The following is a 25,097-nucleotide window of genomic DNA, read 5'->3' as shown; positions in this document are numbered from 1 at the left end:
AGCGTTCGTGTTGTTATTCTGTGATGGGTTTGTGTTAATTGATTGGAATGAATGTAATTTATTAGTGTAAAGGTTGTTAAACCTCGCCCTGAAAAATTTTACATATATGTAGTGTATGTTTTATATATATTGTGAAGTGGACAACCTGAGAGGCTAGCATTTTATGATATCGGCTTAGATTGCATATAAATGTAGAGTAACTGACAGAATAGGAGGACACTCAAATGGCTACAGGTTGGAAAATACGCGCGAAAACCTGGGAGAAAAGTGCTCTGCGTGGCCCCAGCGATGACTGCAGCTGTTTTTCTGACCCTAAACTTCCCACATTGTATGGAGATGGTTAAGGATGTATATATATATATTTTCGGATTTCGAGCATTAATTAAACACTCTTAATTAAACATTAAAAGATGAACTCGCCGATCCATCGCCAACACCAAAAAATTCCATAAAACTATATTGAATCCATTGTGTTTCATGGTCCGATTGACCAAATAACTTCTTTCAATTAATTAATCTTTATGTAAGTTATTGGTTGAGATAAAAAAAGGCAGTGTGACGAGCGGGATTCGAACCCACGACCTTCGGCTCAATCCGCCGCTGCTCTAACTACTTGAGCTACCGTGACTTCGAACCACTCGGACACCGACTCCTCATCTCAACCAACCTTTCGAATTTTCCCTCCCTTTTGCCATTTTTCAAATGTCGTGCAATCAGGATTCGATTCTCGGCAACATGAAGTGGCCACGGCGTGATTTAGTGAAGACATACTTCGTTTTATTTATTAAATCCATTATATTTCGTGGATATATAATGGTCCTATTGACCAAATAACGTCTTATTAATCTTCATTAATTTTATGAAAGGTATTCGTTGATATGAAACAGTTCGTGACACTATTGAGCCAAATGTCGTGGGTTCGAATCCCGCTCATGACACTAATTTTTTCATATCAACAAATTCCTTAAATAAAATGATTAACTATATTAATTAATGAAATACATAAATTATATATTCAAAGAGATACAAAATGTTTTTACCAATAAATTGTTCACATTAAGCTTGCTTCATTATTGTCTCTAATTAAATTGGTATTGATTCTCGCAATAACACAAACTTCGAGTTAGTACAAATACTTTAATTAAACGTAAAATTTTTATATTGTGTATCATTGTATAAATTCATAGTCATATCGTATATGAATTTATATAATTTAAACAAGGTTTATAAACACCAGGCCCACGATCTCAATAAAGTTCGAAACGTTGGCACGATAAAGAAAATGTTTTTCTAAACCTACATCACACCACACCGCATTTCACGATTTCCAAATAATAATTAATCAACAGTCACTAAATACTACACATTTAAAATTATTTTAAAAATTATGCTATAATTCATGTTGTCCGCACGTAAAAATTGAGCAGCATTAGAAACTACTTTTTTCATCGGAAAGTCGCGTTGGTGCGTTTACACATACAATTCATGCGAAGGGAAGTGTTTTAACTCCTTCGACCTGATGAAGAGCGTTTTATGCTCGAAATGCGGATAATTGTTAACAAATCTGTAAGTAGAACTATCATTTACAAAAGGCGAAAAAAAAGTTCCTATTACATATTTCCATTTTTTTAATCAATACTAACTATTTAATTTCCAAATAAGAAAATAACAATAAATGAAAAATAATTCAATTTTTTTATTTTTGTCCTTTTCCATATTCCCTCACAGTAGAGTTGTTGTTGGAGGCGATCCAGGTGTTGCCTATCTTTTTCATTACATTATTTTTTTCCCATATCAATGTTTGTGAATGGCTCTTGTCGGGTGGCCGTATTTTTCAATTTACGCTATTCCATCTTTTATATACTCCATACCGCAATCCAGGACGAAAAGAATACTTGAAACAACGATATTCAAATATTGTTTTTTGTTAAAACATAGGTGAAAAATTTGGCATTCTATTTCGTAGGAGTTTAAGTGAAGGTCGGATGAAAAACCACCCGGTAAAACGTATCACTCTGATAGGACCGATCAGTCAATTTTTATAAAAAGCCGAGATTGACGTTTTAAGCATTTACATGGTGTACCTTTAGCCGGATTTTTTCCCAGCCATCTGCTTAATACAGATATTTCACCCATGAAAACTTAACGGTCGGTAAAGCTAATCACGATTAAGGCTTTTTGTTATTTAAAAGAGACGTCAATTTTTTAAAATTTGCCGTGAAATCAATCCAGTAATTATTTTCTCTCTCCGTTTTCTTTAGAATAATAAGTAAATTTTTAAAAAACGCTTTTTACATGTAACTTTGGGGAAATATTTGCTCTATTTCAATCTTTGTACTATCATGTATGTGATAGGTTTTATTTACTTAAACGAATGCATTTATGAATGATGTGTGAATTTAGGTCTTATCCCTAAATACTCCGAGGAATATCGAGTATTCTGCGTCATTGTAAATGAATGTGTAAATGTAATTTATTAGCGCGAATGGAGGGGCTATTCTCACTTACCTCGAGGAATATCGCGTGATCTGGGGTAGTCAGAATGAACGTATGAGTTAAATTTATTAGTGTGAATTAAAGGGATTATACAAAATTACTCCGAGGAATATTGCGTACTGTAGGGTTGTGTGAACAACGTTTGGTTTACGAAAGTAATTTTTTAGCGAGAATGGAGGAGCATATCCCCAATTACCTTGAGGAATATCGAGTACTTTATGGTAGTGTGAATGCAATTTTTTAAGGCAAATTAAGAGGCTTATAAAATTCTTACACAGTACTGTGAATGAATATGTGAATGCATTTGAGAATATGAAGGGGGCTTATTATTCCGAGGAAAATCGAATACTCTGGGATAGTGTGAACAAAGTCTGATGTGTGAATGTAATTTATTAGCCTGATAAAAGGGGCTTATTTCGAATGACGCCGAGGAATTTCGAATACTCTGGGGTAGTATGAACGAACTCTGGTGTGTGAATGTAATTTATTAGCGTGATTGAAGGAGCTCATCTCCACTTACCTGAGGTATATCGAGTACTAGGGTTTAGTGTGAATGCTAATCGAACCATCATGTTTTATCTTGTCTCTGTGTATTGGTGTTATTTTAGGGTTATTCACGATTCGTATTAACCCTGTTAAATCTGTTCAGTCGTAACTGGGATCGAGAAAAATTATGACGTAGATCTGTTAGAATCGGCTAGTTAACATTGCTCGATTTAACAGTGTTGGGTCAATGTTAGATGTTAAGTCGAATCTAATATCAGTGTAGCCATATTATTAATCGTGTGGACGTAGGTAACATACATGGTGGCTATGAATTTAACCCTGTTTTTTTTTTTTTGTTTTTTTTGTGTTATGTATTTTTATTTTTGTCTATCCTATCCTCATACTCTCATTCATATTGCATACATCCACCTATCCTATAAAATAGTTAGGCCGTTAGCCGATAAAATACTGGTTAGGTATAACGCATGAATTGAAGCGTGTCATTCGCTATTATTTTTCGAGTGCATAGCTAGCATTTTGAATGAAAGAGTTAATTAATTTTCCTTTTGTACTAACTTATGATATCTTACAATTTAACACAAAACAAAACCATAGCAAACAACAACAAGCCTTCGGGGACTGTTATAGCTGTATTTTTGGTTCCACCAGTCGCCACGCGCAGCATTGCGGAAAAATTAACGTTTAACGTGCTAAGAAAAAGGGGGCGTTCACCATCTTACTGGATATTCCTCGACTCGAGTTAACACAAATTAACATCTAGCAAACATCGTGAAAGCCCATTCTATCCATAATTGAAGCATCCCTGAGGCTAGCGAAAGATTGAAAAAAAGAGATAGTTGGTTACCGTTTTACCGAGAAAAGAAATTAATCGGTTTAAAATGCGAGAAAGAAGGAGAAAAATTCAAAGCTAAGAAAGAGAGGTCTGCCGATGAACAACGTAGTTTGTCAGCTCTAAACTTACAAAAACGTAACTAGAATGAGTAATATTTTATAGTAATCAATATAATGATTAATTTTTTTACACTATAATCCACCCCTTAGTTAAATGCTTCAGGCAATTTTAATATATTTCAGTAAAAACTATTGCTGATTTTAGTAAATTTATACGAAAGACGAAGGAGTGTTTTTCTATATTATTAATTAATTACTTTAACAGTGGCCCAGTCTGATGAATACTGTTGGTTACATACTTGATAGCAAGTTAAAAAGAAACAATTACACAAGAGAACGATGTTAAAGCCAACCACAATAACTGGGCCGAGAATTCATTCCCATGTGAGGAACACAGTATTAACACAAATTAAGTATTTGCCTTTGTTGTTGCCGAAACGGAAGTGAAACAATTATAACGTTTGAGGTTTGTGCGTACTGAGTTATGGGAATGCGAGTGTGCGTATGTCTGCCGTAATGTGGCGTAATGGTTCCTGTATGTTTTTTGATGTATACAATTAATAAAAACTGGCCTTTGGACGGTCTTTATTGTAATTTTAATGCACAATAAGCATGAACCGAAACATTTACTGTTGTACGGACTTTGCTTTCTTGATGATCTCTTCTGGACTTTCTCTACTCCTATCTTAATCTACAATAAATCTGTTCTCTTTATTCACTATATCATCCCGAAATTATTTTCCTTTTGGTGGAATAATAGGGGTATTCACGATCTTTGAGTTAACTCTGTTAACTCTGTTAGGTCCTGTTAGATCGAGAAAAATGATGACGTAGACTTGTTAGAATCGGCTAGTTAACATTGCTCAATCTAACAGTCCAGAACCGATGTTAGGTGCTAGGTCGAAAATGTAGTCACTTTGCTTTCCGTTATGGCGTAGGTAACCAACATGGCTGCCATGAATTTAACACCTGTTTTTTGTTTATACGTATTTTTATTCTTAAATACGCATTAATTAAATCAGACCAATACATTTCTTTTGTTACTTTCCGACCTGTCCTTATACTCTCATTCATAATAGATACACCCCCTATCCTATAAAGTTCTAGGCAGTTACACGTTAGGATGCAGGTTAGGTACGTCGGCTCGAATTGCAGCGTGTCTTTGTTAGTACTTTTCGAGTAAATAGATAGCATTTTGAATGGCAGAGTTATANAAATCTAGACCTAGCATACCTATCACACTCTGCGAGGTAGTGCCTTGCCGTTTCTTCTTTTATTTCGCAAAAACGGCAAAAAGGATCTGGTAGAATACCCATTACGAAGAGGTGTCTGCTCAGTGGGCAATGGCCCGTCAGAATACCTATCAGCCTCCTAATTCCCTTCCTTGAGTTAGAGAACAGCCATTTTGATTCTGCTGGTTGAAGCACCTTAACAAACTCTTTCTATTGCCTGTGTCCGGGGGGTAGATTCCACTTCTTAAGGAATTGTTTCATGCCCCAGTTTTTAATATTCTCTTTCGCTGTGCTCATAGAGTGAGGTAATACCGGTTGTGGCCCGACAAACGCAGTATTAGAGCCTTCTTTGGCCAGGCTATCCGCCTCATCATTATGTGCTGGTATCCAAATAAGGGATATCCACCTTGTTCTCAAACTGGAAGAGATCCTATTGATAAGATCTACAGTTCCCTCCACCAGTCTAAACGTTGACAAATCTTTTTGTAATGACCTAAGACTAGCCTGACTAGCATCTTACAATTTAACACAAAAAATAAACAAAAAACCTTCAAGGACTGTCATAGCTTTATTTTTGGTTCTACCAATCGCCACACGCAGCATTGCGGAAAACTTAACGTTAACATGCTAAGAAAAGAAGAAGGTGTTCACGATCTTTCTGGACATTTCTCTATTCGAGTTAACACGAGTTAACATCTTACAAACATCGTGAATACCCCTATAATCTAACCTAACCCGGTCCAACTCGACCGAAACTGTCTCATCCATAGCCATAAACCTAACCTTACTAATCCCTAAATATAACTCCAACCCAATCCTGATGACGGAAAAAGGTCACACAAAATAATTGGTGTATCAAGACAAAAACATATCCATCTTAACATACAAAACATTTTTTATATGTAAATATAAATATTTTATTACTGGACATTTCTCTATTCGAGTTTACATCTTACATCGTGAATACCCCTAATACATTCCAAAATACGCTATTCCTTCATAACCTTACCTAAACTTTAATGTGTTAGATGTGAAGGATGTATTTGGTTTGTCGAATAATCTGGTTAAAAGGCTTGCTGAAGAGTCGGCATTAACCTTAATAATTAATAAGCTCTTGACACCGGTGTGTACCCGGAGGCCTAAAAACATCAATAACATTACCACAACGTAAAAAAAATAAAGATGAAATGGAAATAATCGGCCAATATCAAAAGTAATTGAATGAATATTAAAAGTACAGCTTGTTAATAACATGGTTGCCCACAATCTGTGGTACCCAAAGCAGCATGGTTGCAAGAAAAACCACTCAACAGCCGATGCTACGGAATCATGTAAAACAAATCACTGAATCATTTGAAGGAAAAGAGCAGATTGTGGCCATTTTTCACTAGACATTCGATTGTGTTTTATAATCATATCTGATGATCATATTTATAAAAGCGTTTTTAAGCTTCAGAATTTTTTTTCCATTGGCTCCTTCCCTTGCTAAAAATTTTCGTACATGTGAATAATAATTTTTTGACCTAGTGTCACCAAAAAATTGTTAAATCTCACGTCCATAGCCTCCATATGTGTGTTGATTAATATATCAGTAAACCTATTTTCCGTGGTTGTATTAAATACCAAGCATATTATTTTATAATTATTGTTAAGTGAACACAGCCTCAGGCTGTAATGTTTTCCTGTTTTAAATCAAAATCTTTCTTAATGTGTGGTGATTAGTGACCGTTAATCGATAATTATTCATAAATCGTGAGATGCGGTCTGGTGTGATGTAGGTTTCAGAAAAACATTTTCTTTATCGTGCCAACGTTTCGACCTTTATTGAGATCATCTTCAGGGCCTGGGATTTACAAACATTGTTTACATTTAACCAATACACTTAGGATGTGGAAAAGTGAATTTATACAATGCAAAATATATTTTTTATATTCAATCGAAGTATTTCTACACACTCAAAGTGTTTGTCTTCTGTGTAATTGTGCCTTTTTTTCTATACCGACTTCCTTCCCCACCCCTTCAAAATCCAACGTATATAAACATAAAACAGCAAAATCTCACTGGCACTCTCTATACGACACTCAAGAATGGCACAATTACACAGAAGACAAACACTTTGAGTGTGTAGAAATACTTTGATTGAATATAAAAAATATATTTTGCATTGTATAAATTCACTTTTCCACATCCTAAATGTATTTGTTAAATGTAAACACGATTTCTGAATAATTAATCTTTCTAAATAGAAAACATGCAATTAAACCCAATTTGATTTTGTTATTTTATTTTTAAAACTTTTGTTCCAAAGATTCCAGATAAAAAGGATCAAGTTAATAAAGCCGAAAAGACGTGGCGGTTTTTTGTTAATAACACCCCCTGGCCGTTGGAAGAGTGGAATTCTTTTCCCGGAAGTTTTTGCTTTTGATTTTCTTCCAACGGCATGTAGGAAGGGAAAGACACATTTTCCCATGGTTGTATTAAGAGGGAGAAAGAAGGGTTCGCATTATTAGAAGATTAGGTTCAAGGGGAGCCTTCTTCGCCTTTTGACCGGCTCACTAATCATCATGTTTCCACCCCTTTTTTCTTTTTCCCTTTTCTTTCCCGTGGCATTCAATATTTTTACATGAAGTGAGATCCACCCCGCTTCATCAGCAGGACAATATTTACACACAATTACAAATCATTAAATGAATTAATTAACGATGTTTGTGTTTTCTTTATCTGTTTGTGTTTACTCGTCCAAACGTTTCAAGCGCGCACTATCATTTACACCTTTGATATTTGGAAGAATGTTTGCACTATTTTGTTGTGATACAGTTGATTATTTTACCCGCTTTCTATTTGTTTGTGAGCCGGTCCACACAAATAATTAACACCTTCGACGAAACCGTTCGCAGTCTCCGGGGCGCGTTTTCTAAAGGACATTTCTGGCCACTACAGTTTTGGATTTAATCAATAGTGATAATGGAGCTGCTTGTTCCATTAATTTGACGACAAAAGCCGGTGAGATGGACTTTGTGAAGCCCTTCACCCTTAAACCCTTTGTCCTCTAGATGGCACCCCCTCCGCCACAGTCGACGCCTTCGTCGAATCCTCAATACGGCCATTGCCTCAAACCGTCGGACCGTTGCTAACTCGGAATGAATTGGTCCTGGAACATCTTTAGAATGGAAAACCTCTTTTGGTGTTATAACTGCATCATACTGTTTCCCACGGGAAACTTTCCCAAAACGCCAAGCTATTCACGAATTTCCGACCACGACGCAGTAAACCCAAGCAGGATTTAATTTACCATTTCATTTCTCGATCGGACGATCGATAAGTTTTCCTGGGGCCGGGCCACGTAAAAAGTTGAATTATTAATCGGCCCAATAATTAATCAAGTTAGTTATTTCCAATTCAAATGCAATCGGACTGCCCAAAGCAATTACGGAGATACGTGATTCAACTAGTGCAGTAGATCACTACAACCTGAAAACGACGAGCGTATGTTTTTAAAGGAGTTCTCCATTTTATCGGTATTTTTACGATCCGTAATTAACTATTGATGAAATAATATTTATTGTAAGAAATGAATACTTTTCCCTCTAGGTTTTCAATTTTTATCTACGATTTTTATACTTACTAAGGGGGGTAGTGGCAGTTTTTCATACCAAAAAATACGTTATTATCAGTTCCTCTTTTATTATTTATTAGCTACTATGTTTTGTGCACAAAGAGAAACTTTTACCATGAGATTTCCAGCTTTAGAAGTACGTTAAATAGTTAGTCTTATAATAATTTTCTTATAACATGTCTCCATGTCTTAAGTTTAGAAAAATCTATCATTTTAGTTGGGGTTGTAAAAAATGCATATAATCTCTACGTAACGTAACCCGTCCATAACCGTAAACTCCGCGTCACAGAGAAACATTGAATAACGGATAATTACTTAACCGAAACCTAACTTGACCCTAACCATAATTCTACCTAGCCTAATCCTAACCCTTCATGACATAACCTTGGAAGAAAATAATGCAATCATTACAGTTGTGAATTGTAAGAAAATATTCATCCCTCTCTAACGTAATCTTAACCCTACCTTACCAAAATTTTGAGAAAATATATATTTAATCTTATTGGGAATTGTAAGAATTAATGCAGATAAATTGTTCCTTACGGAACCATAACCTACCTTAAATGCTACCCTGCCTGACCTAACAACTCCTAACATAACCTAACCCAACCAATGCCCACTCTACGGTGATAAATTTTTCGTAAATTTGCGCTTTGCACTTGAATATTTTCTCCACATAGAAACATTGAATTATGAGTAATTTTTTAACCTAACTCGTTTTTAACCATAATCCTACATAACCTACCTCTAAGTAAAAAATTATCTTACAAAGCCTAACCTTTCCCTAACCCTAACCTTAACCCTAACGTGACTATACCAAACCTAACGTTGGACGAAAAACATTATTCATTATAGTTAGGAGTTATAAGAAAAAATCCATTTAATTCGGACATGACGTAACCATTACCTTATTCTAAACTTAAACCTACCTAACCTAACTGTTTCGCCGCGCTCAATGTTACGTAAATTCGAGCATCGCTCTAGCATATCTGGAAATCACAGAGAAACATTAAATTAAGGACACCTATACCTAACCCTAACTTGTATCTAACCCTAGCACTACTTAACAACAATTTAACCTACCTGACATAATCTAACCTTCCCTAACCCTAACCCAACTTTGGGGGGGGGAATGTATTAACTATAAGAAAAGTGCATAAAATCCCTACCCAACGTGACTCTAACTAACCACATTTTCGAAAAGATATATTCAGTGTAGTGTGGAGTTGTAACAATAAATGCAGATAATCCGTACCTAGCAAGTAACCTTAACCTTACTGTAACCCTAACCCATCCCTAACCTAAATTAACACAACCCATCATCCGCACTCCCGTTAACGTGACATTTATGACGCGAATATGGTCACGCAATACAAATTTATGCATAGCCCATCAGCATATATTTATGCTAAAACAAAAAATGTAAAAAACAATTGTTCATCTAAAAACACCGCTATCCCCACAAATGGAGAAAATACTTTGAATTACGTCCAACACGTGTAACAACCGTATGTAAATCTCACATCGTAGCACGAACTGTAAGGTACTTCAACCAAATATTAACTTTTAAAATAACGTCATTTAATTAAATTAGACGGGTTCGTTTAGTGTAACCAAAGGATTTGAGCAAGAGAAGGTGAAACGGGTACCAGGACACGGCGTACAAACTTCAGTTCAAAACTCCTACAAAGAACTTCCCTCTTATTTGCAATTTCCACTCGTTCTTTCGTTAGCTCATTTGCAGGTGTACGTTTTCAATTCTTGACTAAAGGCGGATTTTTAAGACGCGACTATTTGTGTTTCAACCGAATCGGGCGTGTTCGTTACAACGGAGTGAATTTTGCAAAATACGGGGGATTTATAATAAGAGAGTATTTATGGGAATTCCTCTAATATAATAACATCCATAAAATAATTGACAATTTGAGCAACAGGCTAATAATAACAACGCAATTAGTATATTCGGGTGTTGTTTAGCGTAATTACTGAGGGAAATAGGTTAAAATGTAGGTTAAAAACCTTTTTTTTTATTAAAAATAATAATAATAATTTAATAGTTGTTTTAACGTATACGTGTGTACGTTGGATAGACAAATTTGTTTACGTTATCATTTCCGCGTCATCTACTTCCCGTTATGGGTGAGTGTATATGGATTTGGTTAGGGTAGGCTAGGAACTATTAGCGTTAGCAGGTTAGGTCACTCACAGCTGATATTAATAAAATCAATTCTTAAGTAATCCCACTGGAATTAATCAAAATGGGCAATTAGCTTTTTGAAACATTTTACCTTCTTTTATTCAACAGTAACTATATATTCTATGAACTAATCTTTCATTAAAAATCTAAAATAATTTCGATTCGACATTAATGAAATTTTGATGAAAGGTGAAACATATATTTCAGAATGTTTTGTTGAGGTCATTTAATAAAAATAGGGCTGTTGAGACTAAGAAACACGTTCAGTAAATAAGTAATACACGCTTGTGAAGTTTTAATGGGCGAGGATGATGATGATGGATACGAGGAAGTGGGCGTTTTTGTTCCCCAGGCACTGTACCTTTCTGGCTTGTTGCATTTTCCTAGTTCCTTAATTCAGTACAATCGAGTCGATCTTTCACCTAATAAGTTCTAGGTCAATGACTATCGTTGACACAATTCCTGGGTTTTCTTTGCATCTCAGGTTATGTCTCCATTGGGTGGTTGCTTTGTAATTGAAGATGATATAGGTGGTTGTTTCTTCATCTTCATTGCATGGAGTCGTCACTGAATATGCCCAAGTTGTGAACGTGTTCTCTCAGATACCAGTGACCGGTTGATAGTCCTCTCCTCTGAATTTAACTGTCTAATGGTAGCAGTGAGTTTGCCAGTATAGATGAGGGCGAAGAGGAGTCGAAGGGTCGATAACCGTCCCCGGGGGAAAAAAATAAAGCCATCCAACTACACTCCCGGATGTACGTTTATATATTTTGAGCACATATTGAGACGTTGTGGAAAAAAACGTATTTCGGTCCTACAACTCTTCGTAGTTGTCTGGTTAGTTTTTATGGGTTCAGTTTTGTGTTGGAATTCGTCAGTTTGTTTAATTTTACCTTGCCTAAATGTCTGTTAAATTGGGAAAATTTGTCCTGACTCAAAACGTTCCTGGAGATTGGAGGCGGCTTGGGCAAGTTTCGAGTTAAACAGTAGAGTTAGTAGAGGAGAGGTTGGTGCGGAAATTTTGGAAGCCCCATCTATTCATTCGTTATTATTGTTATTTCGGCGGTCGTATAGATAGTTCGTAAATACAAAATGTTATTATTTTTATTGAGGTTTTATTTGTTATTGTTGTATGACCAATGTTTGAAGTCTGTATGAGCTTGTACCAGCTTCTCTTTGTATTTATGTTTCTCATTGGGATTTCATAGTGTTTGAAATGCAGCTGTTGGGGTTGTTATCATTGCCCATGTAATTTTCTTGAATCTTTGCTACCTAATTTTCAATTAGGTTGATTTTCTTGAACTTTAGTCCACCGAATTAATGAGTCAAATATCTTACGTCTTATTACAACCGTTCTGGTTCTTGATTTTACTCCTTTTGATTTACGTATTGTTCTTCTGGCGGACGGTTTCTTTCTAGTTGTGTTGTAGTTGACGGTTAAATAACTTTAGATCTTAAATTGTAACTTTTAGTTTTAAAAATCTATATATTTGAATAAATTAACATCGTCATAGTTATTTTTGGTTTTTCAGGCCCTGTTCTCGAGGTTCAATCCGTCACTAAAGGGACTGCGCATCTTCCCTGCGACATCAAACCGCCCTTGGTCAACGACAGCGTTCTTCTAGTGGTTTGGTACAAAAACGACGTGAAGCCAATTTACAGGTAATTAAAATAAATTACAATAATAATCGAGAGAGGGAATCTAAGCGATTTTTTCCTGGGGGTCATTGATGATGATAGCCTCCCTTACTTCAGCTACCACCTAACAAGTTGGCCCGTAGTGGGCTTGACTCTTCTTTATACCCATACCCCAGATTGATGTTAGTGTGTTACTCACGGAGTTACCGGTAATATAAATTTGGTGAGTGCGAGTGGTGTGACACGAAAAATAGCTGAGTCAATTCTCCGAGTGTGCGATATTGATCCGATCCTTAAAAACAGGTTCTTCCCGTCTCTAGTTTTTGCCACCACATTATGCAATTGTCCAGAATTCTAATCGTTGTTATATCCAGTAAAAATTTTTTGTATTTATACCCCGTGTTTTAGTTAGAAAATGGTACACATTTCGTATAGCTTTTACGTACATTGCCTTCTCTGTATCTCTCTTCCGTCAAAAATAATTTTATTTATTAAAAATATAAGGCAGGAAATGAGAGAATCACGACCATTCTTCTCCGTAAAATAAATTTATTTTTGCTTACAAAACACAACCTAACTCGGAAAAAAAACACTAACCTTAAGTGTATATTTGACAAAGGAATCCGTTAGTTTGAACTTAGTCTCTAATTAATTAGAAAGCCTTTGGTTTTTGGTTACCAGTCGTAACGGATGACAGTCGGAAGACTCGAGCATGCAGTTTCAGTTTACCTTCGCATTGATTTAACCTGGAAAGACTTGGACTATAAATAGACTCCAATATTCAACGTAGAAAGAAGTTATAAAAAAATGAAATTCGCCGTTTAATAATGTAATATTAATTTTGCGGCCATAAATGATCTGATTTTTTATATGGATGATCAATCTCATATTATTCAGAATCGGTCATTTGCCCATGAGCTGCCCATACCTGCTCATATATTGCTCGATTTGATACAAAACTAAATCTAGACCTTTCATTGCTTAGAATTGTGGAGTCGATTTGGCTGTCTAAAAACTAGTCTAAGTTTTAAAAACTAATCGTTGAAAAACGAAATTTCATCAAATTATAAATTATTAATGAATTTACATAAATATTTAAAAGGGAAGATCAAGGAAATCAAGTTTCTTTGTGTTCAGAATAGAGCATTTCCTCATTATGGAAGAATCAAATGATTTAAACGTCTTTGTATTGTTCGGGAAAAAAAAAATTCACAAAATCTTGCAGAATATATTCCCATTTCTTAACATGAACATCAAGCCAAAATTAAACCAAATTACATCAACTAAAGAAAAAACAAAAGAAAAATAAAACCCCTGGCATAATCTAAACCTGTATTTTACCCTACCTAATATTACATTCCTAACTTAAACCTACCCGTCCCTTAGGGCCACCGCACATTACAGACTAAAATATCTAACTATTTAAACGGTTTAGACTTGTCGGGATGCAAGTGCATGAATGCATGTGCTAGTAATAAAAAAACCATTATTTTTTAAAGTTAATTTAAAACTTTTAATTTTAAAATAAACTGCGTACAGGTGAATACAAATTTTTGTAATTTATTCTTAGTCGATTAATTTTAATTAAATTAACCGATATGTTATTGTTAGGTTGATAAAACAAAATCGAAAATACAAACCACAAATTAAAAATTGTTAATCCTCATTTTTAATAACGGATTTACTTGAGAATAGTAAACATGAGTGGGGCGTCGGTGGCCGAAACGGTTTACGCGTTCACACGGCGCTCATCACTGTAAAGTAAAGGTCCCGTGTTCGAATCCAGCGGCCCTGCATTGGAACCCGAAATTAATTACAAATGGGATTTTTTTTTTTAAAGAACACCTGCACCCTGAGGGTTGATATGACCTCTGCTGTTGCGACCTCTCGGAAAAAAACATACAAAAGTAAACAAGAAGATTAGTCGTTTTCTAAACAAACACCTTTTCTCGTCTTTTCTCCATTTAATCCAGTTGTTCTCTATAACCATAAAAAGACACCATATTGAACCAGAAGTTTGCAATATTATTGTGAGAATGAGTCACCGCAGTCGGCGGAACCCTTTCCATAGTGCCCACCAGATCCTGAATGAAGTACAAGATAATAATGGCATAATCTTCATGTTTTCTATTCTTAAGTAAAGCCAATATTAAAAACGAGATTTAATAATTTTTTGTTTTTGGTTTCTATTTTCTATTTTGTTTATCAACCTAACAATAACATAATATTAAAATTAATAGAATAAGAATAAATTACAAATATCCCTATTCATTTTTGCGCAGTTTATATACTTATCACAAATAATCCTATCTAATCTTCAACTAGCTCGTTTCCTCACCTAACATTACCGTCCTTATCTTAATCTAACCCGCCCCTAACCCTAAATCAACCCAACCTAACTCTATCATCTTATCCTAAATCTATCACGTCGCTAACCTTAACTTAACCAAACCAAACACTAGTATTACTACCCTAAATTAACGGGTCCCTAACCAAACTCAACCAACACTTAACCTAACGCAACGTTACAATTTCAACCCAACATAATCCTACCAAAGCTTACTAATCCTTACCTAGGCCTATCTACAATACCACTTCTATTTAACCAATTTTATACCACATATTCATATTATCATTCATAGTTAACCTAAACCGTCCCTAATCCAAAACAAACTCTAACGTAACTCTATTTCTAATCTAACCTAACACAGCTCAACCTAAACCTAATCCAATCTAACTTTACCATTTCCAAACTATCCTAAATCGTCCCTAATGCTACAAAACCCTAACGTAATCCTATATGGCCATTTCTAACCTAACCTACTCCTAATTTAACACTACTATAACCCTCACCCAAACAGTGTCCACTGTCAGTGTCCATTGTGTGTTTGCAATAATAACTCCTGTTTTTTTTCCAAAAGATTAAATCACGTAAAGAAAAAAAGATCATTTATTTCATTTCAAACTATGAAAAGTGAGTGGACAAATTTATCCATAAGCGTATTTATTAGGGTGTTATGAATGGTGCACACTACGAGAAGTCAAAGAAAAATATTTTAAACTAACTATGGGTATAATAATGATCTGTAGTCTCTATAAATTTCAAGCCGTTATAAAATCATGGGAAAATGTTTTTAGGGTCCGGGAGGGAATCTATGCATGAAATGGGCATTTATCTCAATTTAATATTTGAAAAATTTAATAAAAGTCCTGTAAATAAGGTGAAGAGTGAGATTTGTGGCGAGGAAGCAGTGGTCAGGAATATATTCAGGGTTCTGATGTTATAAGGTTATTCGTAGTGGGAAGGAGAAGATATTAGCAAGTCAAATAGCGAAGGCCAGGTCCTTGGTTAGGGAATGAACGATTCGCAAAACAATTAGGAATTCCCTCAAACCGTGTACTTTGCTAACAACATCGCATACCATAAATCGTCCAACAATAAAGTATTGACTTTTGTTAATTAAGTAGCAATACGGCCTTCAAGTCTACAATTAACGATTAGGAAAATTATTCAAATAAAATATTTCTATTGCCTCTCTAAACGCCTTTTCTTTTATTTCATCGTAATGGCATTTAATTTCCGGGGATTTTATTTAAAAGGGAGATTACGCCTGGGCCCGGGAGTGCTTTTTCTTGTTATTAATGCTGCATATAATATGTCAGCAAAAAACGAAATATGGTCTGAAACTGTTGCTCTCGCTTTTAAGCCTTATGCGACTCCATAATAAGATCATTTTATTTATACCGCGTTAAAAATGTGCTCGACGGTGGTCGGTACTTCACTCGCGACAAAAAATTTTTTTTCAACTTCTTTAAAGTTAAAAACAAAATTACACAAAGTGCTTTTTCATACGTTAATTTTCTACAATTAGTTCTATCTACACACAAACAAACCTTTTAAATTAAAGTAATAATCAACTAAATTGATTAACACCAAAATGTCTTGCAACTATAAACTTTGATGAACAACAAAATCCATACAACATAGCCACCAGGGAGGCTGTCCTATCACCTCGCGATTATGTTGTAGTTAACTAATAAAACTATTATTATGTTTATTTTTCTATTTATTTATTTTTCCTTGGAACCTAATAAAAAAACATAATAAGATAATTTGTCAGGTTTCTCCGGAGTTTCTTGGAGAACCGTATGTTCCGAGTCAGGCTTACAAGCAAGAAAACAAACCTCATGCCCTTCCCAAGAGTACAGACCGGACGCCTCGGCGAGGGCTAACCTGGAAGCGCCAAAAATTAACGCTGCAAGGAACCGGCGGAGGAAGGGAGCTTGTGCCTAACTTTTGTAGGGCCCAAATTAGGACTCAGATGCATCGCATACCGGAAACGTTGTGTGCCTGCTTTTGCAGATTGAGGAGGGACCATAGCCCCTCTCAACTGTGGCTGCGTGGCACACTTGTGCGGTACGTCGAACCGATTGGTTTCTCAGCCTACTGGTTGATGAGAAGTTGAGATGGCAGGCACACACAGACGCTGCCAGTATCCAGAGCAGAAAAACCCTCGCGCTGTTGAAATTTGTTGGTCAGTTTAGATGGGGAGCGCACAGAGTGACCCTGTTAAAAATGTTTGACTAGCTGCTTTGTTCGAAGATCTACCAGATAAGCTCTACTATCAGGTCTCAAAGCGATCTCGAAAACGTTCAGGACCAGCCTCTTGGCCAGTCTGTGCTGCGAGCTGGAGGTCTTGCCTCCGAACATCGGAGAGAGCAGCTTACCCTCGTTACGCTTTCGGGTTCTTGACCAAGCCGGGGCACCCTTCGCTAGGAAGATCCTCGACTGCCCGTACTTCTGTAAAAATGGCAAAAAGGAGGCAAAATTCGAAAGGCTATAGGTTGAGATGGCGGTGTTGGTATCCGAGTGGATCGAAGTCACGATAGCTCAAGTGGTAGAGAAGCGGCGTATTGAGCCGAAGGTCGTAGGTTCGAATCCGGCCGGTGGCACTAGCTTTTTCATTTCAACCAAAAACCGTACATAATAAGGTTAATTAATTGAAAGAAGTAATTTGGTCAATAGACCACTAAATATAAATGTTATAAAATTATTTCAACCACTTCTAAATCCGGAAATCGTATGGAAACGTTTTTATTCTGTGGAAAAATCGTGTTAGTTGAATGAGAAATACAAAAAAAAAATAAAAAATACAACTTTTTGTCCGTTAAGTTTTTTTCCAAATTTTGATATAACATCCTGATATTAAGGCAAAAGTTAATATTTATAGAAATTCGGGAAATTCTTTATATCAATAAAAACTTTGTAAGAAATATTTACTTTTACTTATATACACAATTATATTTACTTATATACATTTTCATATAATTAAAGAAAAGTTAATCGGATTTAGTAGAACTGTGACGAATGATCGTTTTAAGCACATCGTTTATTTAAGGCAAAATCTTAAATTTTGAGTCTTAAATTCTCGTTTACTTTGAAAAGACTGTTCTTGTTTATGATGAAATAAAAAATTGGGAATATCACAATTGGTTTTACCCGAAAATAGCTGGCAATGTCAAGCAGGAAAACTAGTGGGGTGGAATTTATCACAAAAAGGATTTTTAGTAAAAATAGAAACTAAGAAAATATACATCCAGCCTGTAATATTCAGATCACGTATCGCTCACCGCTCTGTGACAACTTTACAATCTGCAAATCCCATGATGTATTAACTTTTGACTAGATAATCATAACTTGGTTTACATTTGATAAATTGAATTGTCCTAGTTAAAACACTATGAGAACAATAAGTATTTGCATTATTGACAATACGAATAACGGTGCAAATAGTGATCGTAGCCAAACGTGGCTGCTACGTTGAACAAATATTATTCAAAGTGTACAATAACGTTCATAGGAAACTGAACAATTCAAAATACATAACCCTGGTAGAAAGATGGCTTAATTATAGTCAATTATTTTAGATTTGAACCTTCGAACTACATTCTGTAGGGAATGTCGTGAACTGGCCTCGTCACTGTTGTGCACTTTCACATTGCTCGAGGGTCCAGGGTTTTTCGGAGAAAAAAAAATACTCCTGACGAACCAAGGTCCCACATTAATGGAACAGTAAACACAGGGCCGAGGGAAACTCGTTTTCAGTGGATCGGACGGCGAATGTTTGGCCAGCTTTGTTGAGAGACAGTATTTATGTTTCTTTTTATATATAATAGTTATAAAGGGTGATTGAGTGAATCATATGTAAATACGAAATAATCTTTGTCATTGATATTAGCATTAATAATATAAATATATATAAAAATATAAAATAAACTGAAAGATATATTTTTGCACACTCTTAACAAGAAATGTCAGGTGGAAATGATAAAAAATCCTGCCCAATTTGATGTTCCTTTAATGAAATCTAAACAAAAGACATTATAATTGACAATGAAAAATGAGACACAGATGGAAACATGAACAAGAACAGCGTTCATAATTAACCCTTTAATTTTATTTTAGGCATAAAAAAGGATAATGTCACTTTGTCTAAGAAACACCACCACTATAAATTTAGTTTAATAAAATTATTAACATTTAATTCAACATGTAAGATCAATCGTATTCTATTGTTTGTCTCATCCTCTTATCAAGCTATATGAAGTAAAGTCCTATATTCACAAGCAGAATATCCTCGAATCATATCGTATAACTTCAACAATACATGGCTATAACGAGTTTGACTATAATTTACAATTCATCCTACGAACCTTTCACTTTCCTCTACTACGATAATATTCCACATTAACTGTCATATCTAAACCCTAGAAAATGTCTAATCTTATCCTCTATCAGCTTTCAATAATGTCTAAAACCCTTGAAAGACGTTCTTTTAATATGTTTATCCTATATTTACCTATAATTACTCGTTCCCAACAATTCCCCTGCCTTCTTTGTCATTTTACGATTTAGCAAGAGTGCTTTCTCATGCAGAACCGGAGCTTTTGGCACGTCTTGGATTCAAGAGTTTTATCAAACTAAACAATTTTCTACTTATTAAGCCTAATCCTAAAATCCTATGTAATTGTTTGTTCCTTCAAACTAAAGTGAAAGAATGAGATCTCACAGACAAAAACGATGCAGGATTCCCACAAGCGAGCATTCTTCGTTCCCTCCTATTTATACTGCTGACCAACCCAAATATCTTAACATCATCCTTATAACCTATTTTTTCCTAATAAAATATTTATTACCGTCTGTAAAAAATAATACATTTTTGTAATTTTATGGATTTAAGTCTTGAGGCGAGTTAGCAACCCTTGTTGTTCTTCCAACTTTACACCAGGGCTAGTCCTTGAAGAGGAGTTACGGGGCCATATCCGCGTTAGTCGTCTGACGGGATTGTAGGGATGGATTATGTTGGACATGGACTGGGCTAGTTTGTACGGGTGAGTTTACCTTCGCACTCAGAAAATTTTTTGGAAGGTGGTTGACTATAATTCAGAGGATTTTAGGTAGGTTGGACTAAAAGCCGTTGGTCATTGTTAGGTTTAGCGGTGCCCCAAGTTCTCATCCATATGTCCAAATTGGTGACAGTAGTATTTTGTCGAGTGGTTCTCTTCATATCGACGCAGATTTGCATCGAAGGAGTTTATAGAGAAATCCAAAGCGCCTGTTAATTCCCTATCTTTTTATTTCTATGTACCAAGCTAGGAGTGAGTCAAGATAAGTTTTAGAGATAGGAATGTTTGTGAGGAATATTGCGTGAGGGGATTTGCTTCGAAGGATAAATGTAACATGGGGCACATTTGTTTTCATTGATTTTTATCCTCCAAAGTTTGCTCCATTCGTCTATTTGTTGGACGTATGTCATGAGCCCATCCGCAGCAATGCAGTATCCGGGTCTGAAAAAAGTGTGGCTGTGTCGTTTACAGAAGATGAATGGAGCTAGTCAACTGCTCTGTGGCACTCCCGACAATTGGCGAATTCGCAGGAACTGTCCTGTGAGGTAGGAACGAAGGATCAGGACTTAAAACATATTTCGTCAAATCCGATCCAAGCTACCTTCAATACCTAGGAGCATCTGTAATATTTTTTTCTAAATAGCTACATACCACTCATGGAAATCAAGTTGGTTGAACACCGATTGGTTAAATTCAACGATGAATCCCCCCCCCCCATTTGTAGGTTCTTCAGTTATTTTACCACGAGGGAGACGTAGATTGAAATCGTTTCTAAGATGGAAATGTCGGTTCAACTTTCAGCCCGTCTCACAACTATCCTCTTTCCAATGATCCTATAAGATAGGCAAACTCGTAAAAAATGTGTAAACCACGAAAAGACACTGGGAAGTTTAAAAAAATTGAAAATTCCCCCCCTTGGCTTTAGGCAGGATTTTCGTCTATCCTCGCATCGCTTCATTATAAAAAAGGTCTAAAATATATGGTATTTTTTTACGACAATGGATTTTTTTAATGAAACCATTGATCTATTTTAATTTATATTAAACCAAATTAATTTAATATTTCTATTTAGTATACTTGCCATTGGCCTTTTTTGCACCATAGCCTTCAACTCTGGTTCCCTTCAATTATTTAAACTCAAGAAAACATCTCGCCTAGGTGGAAAGTTTGAGTGACATTCCACAATTATGGCTTGGCAGAATGCTTTTTCGGTAATTGTCCCTTTCATTCAATTACCGGTGACCCAACTTTTGACGAACGCCCTACATTTTTAGGTCTCGAGAGAACTTCTGTTAACGAGGTTGGATTTAAAAAAACAATCTCTGTCGTATTTAGGCAAAAATTCTCTAGGAATTATTTTATAAACGTAGGTTTGGAACGATTAGAATTTATTGTGAGAACTAGAGGCAGTTCTAGCTGAACACCGGCGAAAAAAACAGCTCGTAATTTCATTTGCCAGTTGGTTCACACATCGATTCTATGAGCTTCTATTTCGAACGAAAGAAAATATTGAACGAATGACTAGTTTATAATTTTAAATAAGACTCGGTTGATCGTTAATGATTCTTTGAAATTAAGTGAGTGAATTTCAAAAGCTTAGGCCTTCCAGCTTACAAGTGAGAGTCAATACACGTATGTCTTTGTTCCGACAAATAGAGGGGATTTACATTCGCCCCGATCTCTGAAAATGTACGTTATTTCATCTCCGTGTACTTCACGACTTGTTCGAGTTCATTGTTTTTGTTATTAATCCAGTTAAAAAGATGTATATTAATTATTGCGAAAAATAAATGTTACATATTAATGTTGTACTGTAGGGGTATTCATGATTTTTGTTAGATGTTAACTCGAATAGAGAAATGTCCAGTAAGATTGTGAACGCCCTCTTTTTTTCTTAGCATGTTAAATGTTAATTTTTCCGAAATTCTGCGCGAGGCTACTAGAACCAAAAATAAAGCATAAAAGTCCCAGAAGTCTTGTGTTTGTTGTAGTTTTGTTTTGTGTTAAATTCTAAATAACATGCCAGTAGTTAGTAAAAATAAAAATAAGTCTTGCATTCATAATGCTATGTATGCATCCGAAAACTAATAAAAATGACACGCTTCAATTCCTGCCGACATACCTAACTTTTATCGTAACTTCTAACGGTCTACTACTTTATAGGATATGGTAAGTATCTATTATGAATGAGAGTATAAGGACAAATCAGAAATTAACAAAAGAAATGTATTACACTGATTTAAATAATGCATATTTAAGAATTAAAATACGGGTAAACAAAACACAGCTGTTAAATTCATGGCTGCCATGTTGGTTACCTACGCCCTAACGGATAGCAATGTGACTACATTTTCGGCCTAACAACTAACGTTGGCCCTACCCGGTAAGATCGAGCAATGTTAACGAGTCGATTCTTACAAGTCTACGTCATCATTTTTCTCGATCTCACATGGACTAACAGTTAACAGGGTTAACACAAAGATCGTAAAAATCCCTGATGTATGAAGTGAGTGAAGTCAACTTAGAGCAGAATACGCAGAGTTAAGGATTTTTGGTAATGAACAAATAGACAAGTAGCCGTAGTATCTCTATCAAACATCATCTATCTAAGAATATATCACACAATGAAAAAGGATAAATGAACGAATTACAGCGGTGCCATAGTAAACTCACAGTTAAAAAACCCAGCTAAACAGGGTCGAACTCACAGCAGTGATAAAGCTCGATACAGTACCTACGAAAACCCCCTCACCAATTGGGTGGGTATATTGTATGACATCACCATTTGTAGGTTATGCAATGAGGACGAAACAGCAACCCATATAGATTTGCTAAGCAACAAAAGAAACAGTACTTAGGGTAATAAGCAAACCAAGGGAAATAATTGCATTAATGACAGTCAACCTTCTTGTTCTTAAAAAATGTTACACTGACAAAAAAATTCTTACATGTTAGTTAATAGACCTAAAAGAATTCACACATAAAGATATCACACCTTAACTATATGGCATATCCAAAATCCTTCGGTAATGAACGAGCTGACAAATTGAACATAGGATATACAAGACTAGTACCCAGAAACGATAATTGGGATAATAAGATCATACAGAGATTATCTACCTCAGAAAGTACCATGCAAAGCAAAACGATAAATAGATTAAATCTAGAGGTTTCAGACAGTTTATGAACCCAGCTAAATAAGGTAAAACTCAAGAATCACTGGCATTCAGGAAAATACCAACACATTTTTACGTTACGCATGACGAAGAGAAGAAAATTGCTATTTATCCTCGAAGGAAAAGTTGGATAGGTTTTTATGGTGGATATGTGCGCATGTGTTAGGTTAGGGTCAGATTTGGATAAGGTTAGTGTAAATTTAGAGTTAGTTTGGAGTGAGATTAGTGCTATATCGAGTTAGGTTAAGTTGGGTTAGGATTGGTAATAAAATAGGTGGCAATAATAATCAACACAATAATTTTTACCTTTTTAAGTAAAATAGGAAATGGCATAAGTAAACATTGCAAAATGCAATTCTTAGCTGCGTCCCATCAAAAAATTAGCTTGTTCGAAGAGTACGGACAAAACAGTGCATTTCAAGTATCAAACATTCAAATCATGAAATATATTTTTGCGGTCTGAAACGACGATGCTATGTGGGGGTTTTCAAATCATATAAGTTTGACAAAAAGTCTTATATTAGAAAATGGGATTTTTGTATGCTTCGTGAAAATTTCGAAGCGATGGGCACGACAATGGAAAAGCAATTTGTTCAAGTTACTTTTTCACTTTGATGCCTCACAATTGTCGTGTTTACACACACAAATGTTGTTCATACACACAATTAACAGTTGCAACATTTTGAAATGATATCTTTAAAGAAAAACGCCGAGATATGGCATGGTTTGATCAGAGGGGAAAGAAAAACCACGCCAGTAGATGCCACCTGCCAAGATGAAAAACTTAATACGCACTTTAAACATAAGGAAATAAACCAAATGGAACCCCTCATTGAGAAAGGGTCAGAAGTTTTTCAATATCAACCGTTCTTTAAAAATTGAAAGGGGGCGAAGTTAGCGATTCTCAAGAAAGTTTGGAAATCCTTTAAATATAACAAACAATTCGGATTTTTACTTTCACGGGTTCAACTCATCTTTATTTTAACCCATATGAATTATTGTTTAACTTTAATTTGAAAATCTAGGACCAAAATAACGAATAGGAACATTTTCACTTGTAACTTTTTTGTGTAGTCATCCAAATAGTTTCACTGAAAAATCAAGAAAGAGCATTAATAATTTTCTTGGACATTGAAGGAGCATTTGATATCACTCTTTTTCAAGCGATGGTCACATCATTCAGTTACATCAGCGATAACTGCCAAAGTTGAAAAAAAAACTGCTGCAGATGGATAGAGTCAATGCTAAAAAGAAGAAAACTGGAAAGTCTACGAAATAGTAGAAGCAATGGTGGCGAGAGGATGTCTGCATGTTGTGGAACATCGTATTGGACGACCTAAGCAAACTAAATGAAAGCGGAATTTATACTCAAAGCTATGCAGATGACATTGTTATATTAGTCAGAGGAAAATTCGCCTCAACATTAAAAGAGCTCATCCACAGAGCACTAAGCATGGTAGAGCAATGGTGCCCACAACGAGGATTTAAAGCAAACCCCTCAAAAACAAAACTAATTGAATTTATAAAGGAAAGAAAGATAGAAATACAAGGCCTATGGGTCTATAGTGAAATGCTGCAGTTGAAATTCAAGGAACAAGGGACAATCTTTGGCAAATCTTGGACATAAAACCGAAAATGTCCCATTGGTTATATATGTTATATATATGGTCACAACACTCAGCTACATCAGCGAGGAACTGACAAAACCAGCTGCAGATTGATCGAGTCAATGCTAAAAAGAAGCTACAGGAGCAATGAAAACAACACATTCAATAGTTGTAAGTGCGGTTGGTCTTTCAAGCTTAAATAAATGCCACTTTTGCCTTAGAAAATTTTAAAAGACGCTGGCAAAAAAACAGCTGTTAAAGCATTAGCATGTAAAAAATTGCATCAAAAATAGTCAGTGAATGCATCTAAAATCTCTTTAAACAGTTCTT

At 35.5% G+C, this 25,097-nt stretch overlaps 1 protein-coding gene across 1 annotated transcript in view; it reads left to right on the top strand.

The window, feature by feature from the left end:
• Positions 1 to 25,097, top strand: part of LOC106663359 (B-cell receptor CD22-like) — a 569,781-nt gene that overhangs the window by 408,665 nt on the left and 136,019 nt on the right. The window contains exon 2 of the mRNA XM_014388165.2: positions 12,472 to 12,601. Within this exon, the coding sequence (XP_014243651.1) occupies positions 12,472 to 12,601 (130 nt within the window). The remainder of the gene's footprint in view (positions 1 to 12,471; positions 12,602 to 25,097) is intronic.

The sequence above is a fragment of the Cimex lectularius genome, unplaced genomic scaffold (assembly GCF_000648675.2).
Source record: "Cimex lectularius strain Harlan isolate CLEC.00 unplaced genomic scaffold, Clec_2.1 scaffold78, whole genome shotgun sequence".
Classification (NCBI taxonomy): Eukaryota; Metazoa; Arthropoda; class Insecta; order Hemiptera; family Cimicidae; genus Cimex; species Cimex lectularius.
Note: the sequence above shows the minus strand (reverse complement) of the source record. Positions and strands in the feature narration are given on the sequence as shown.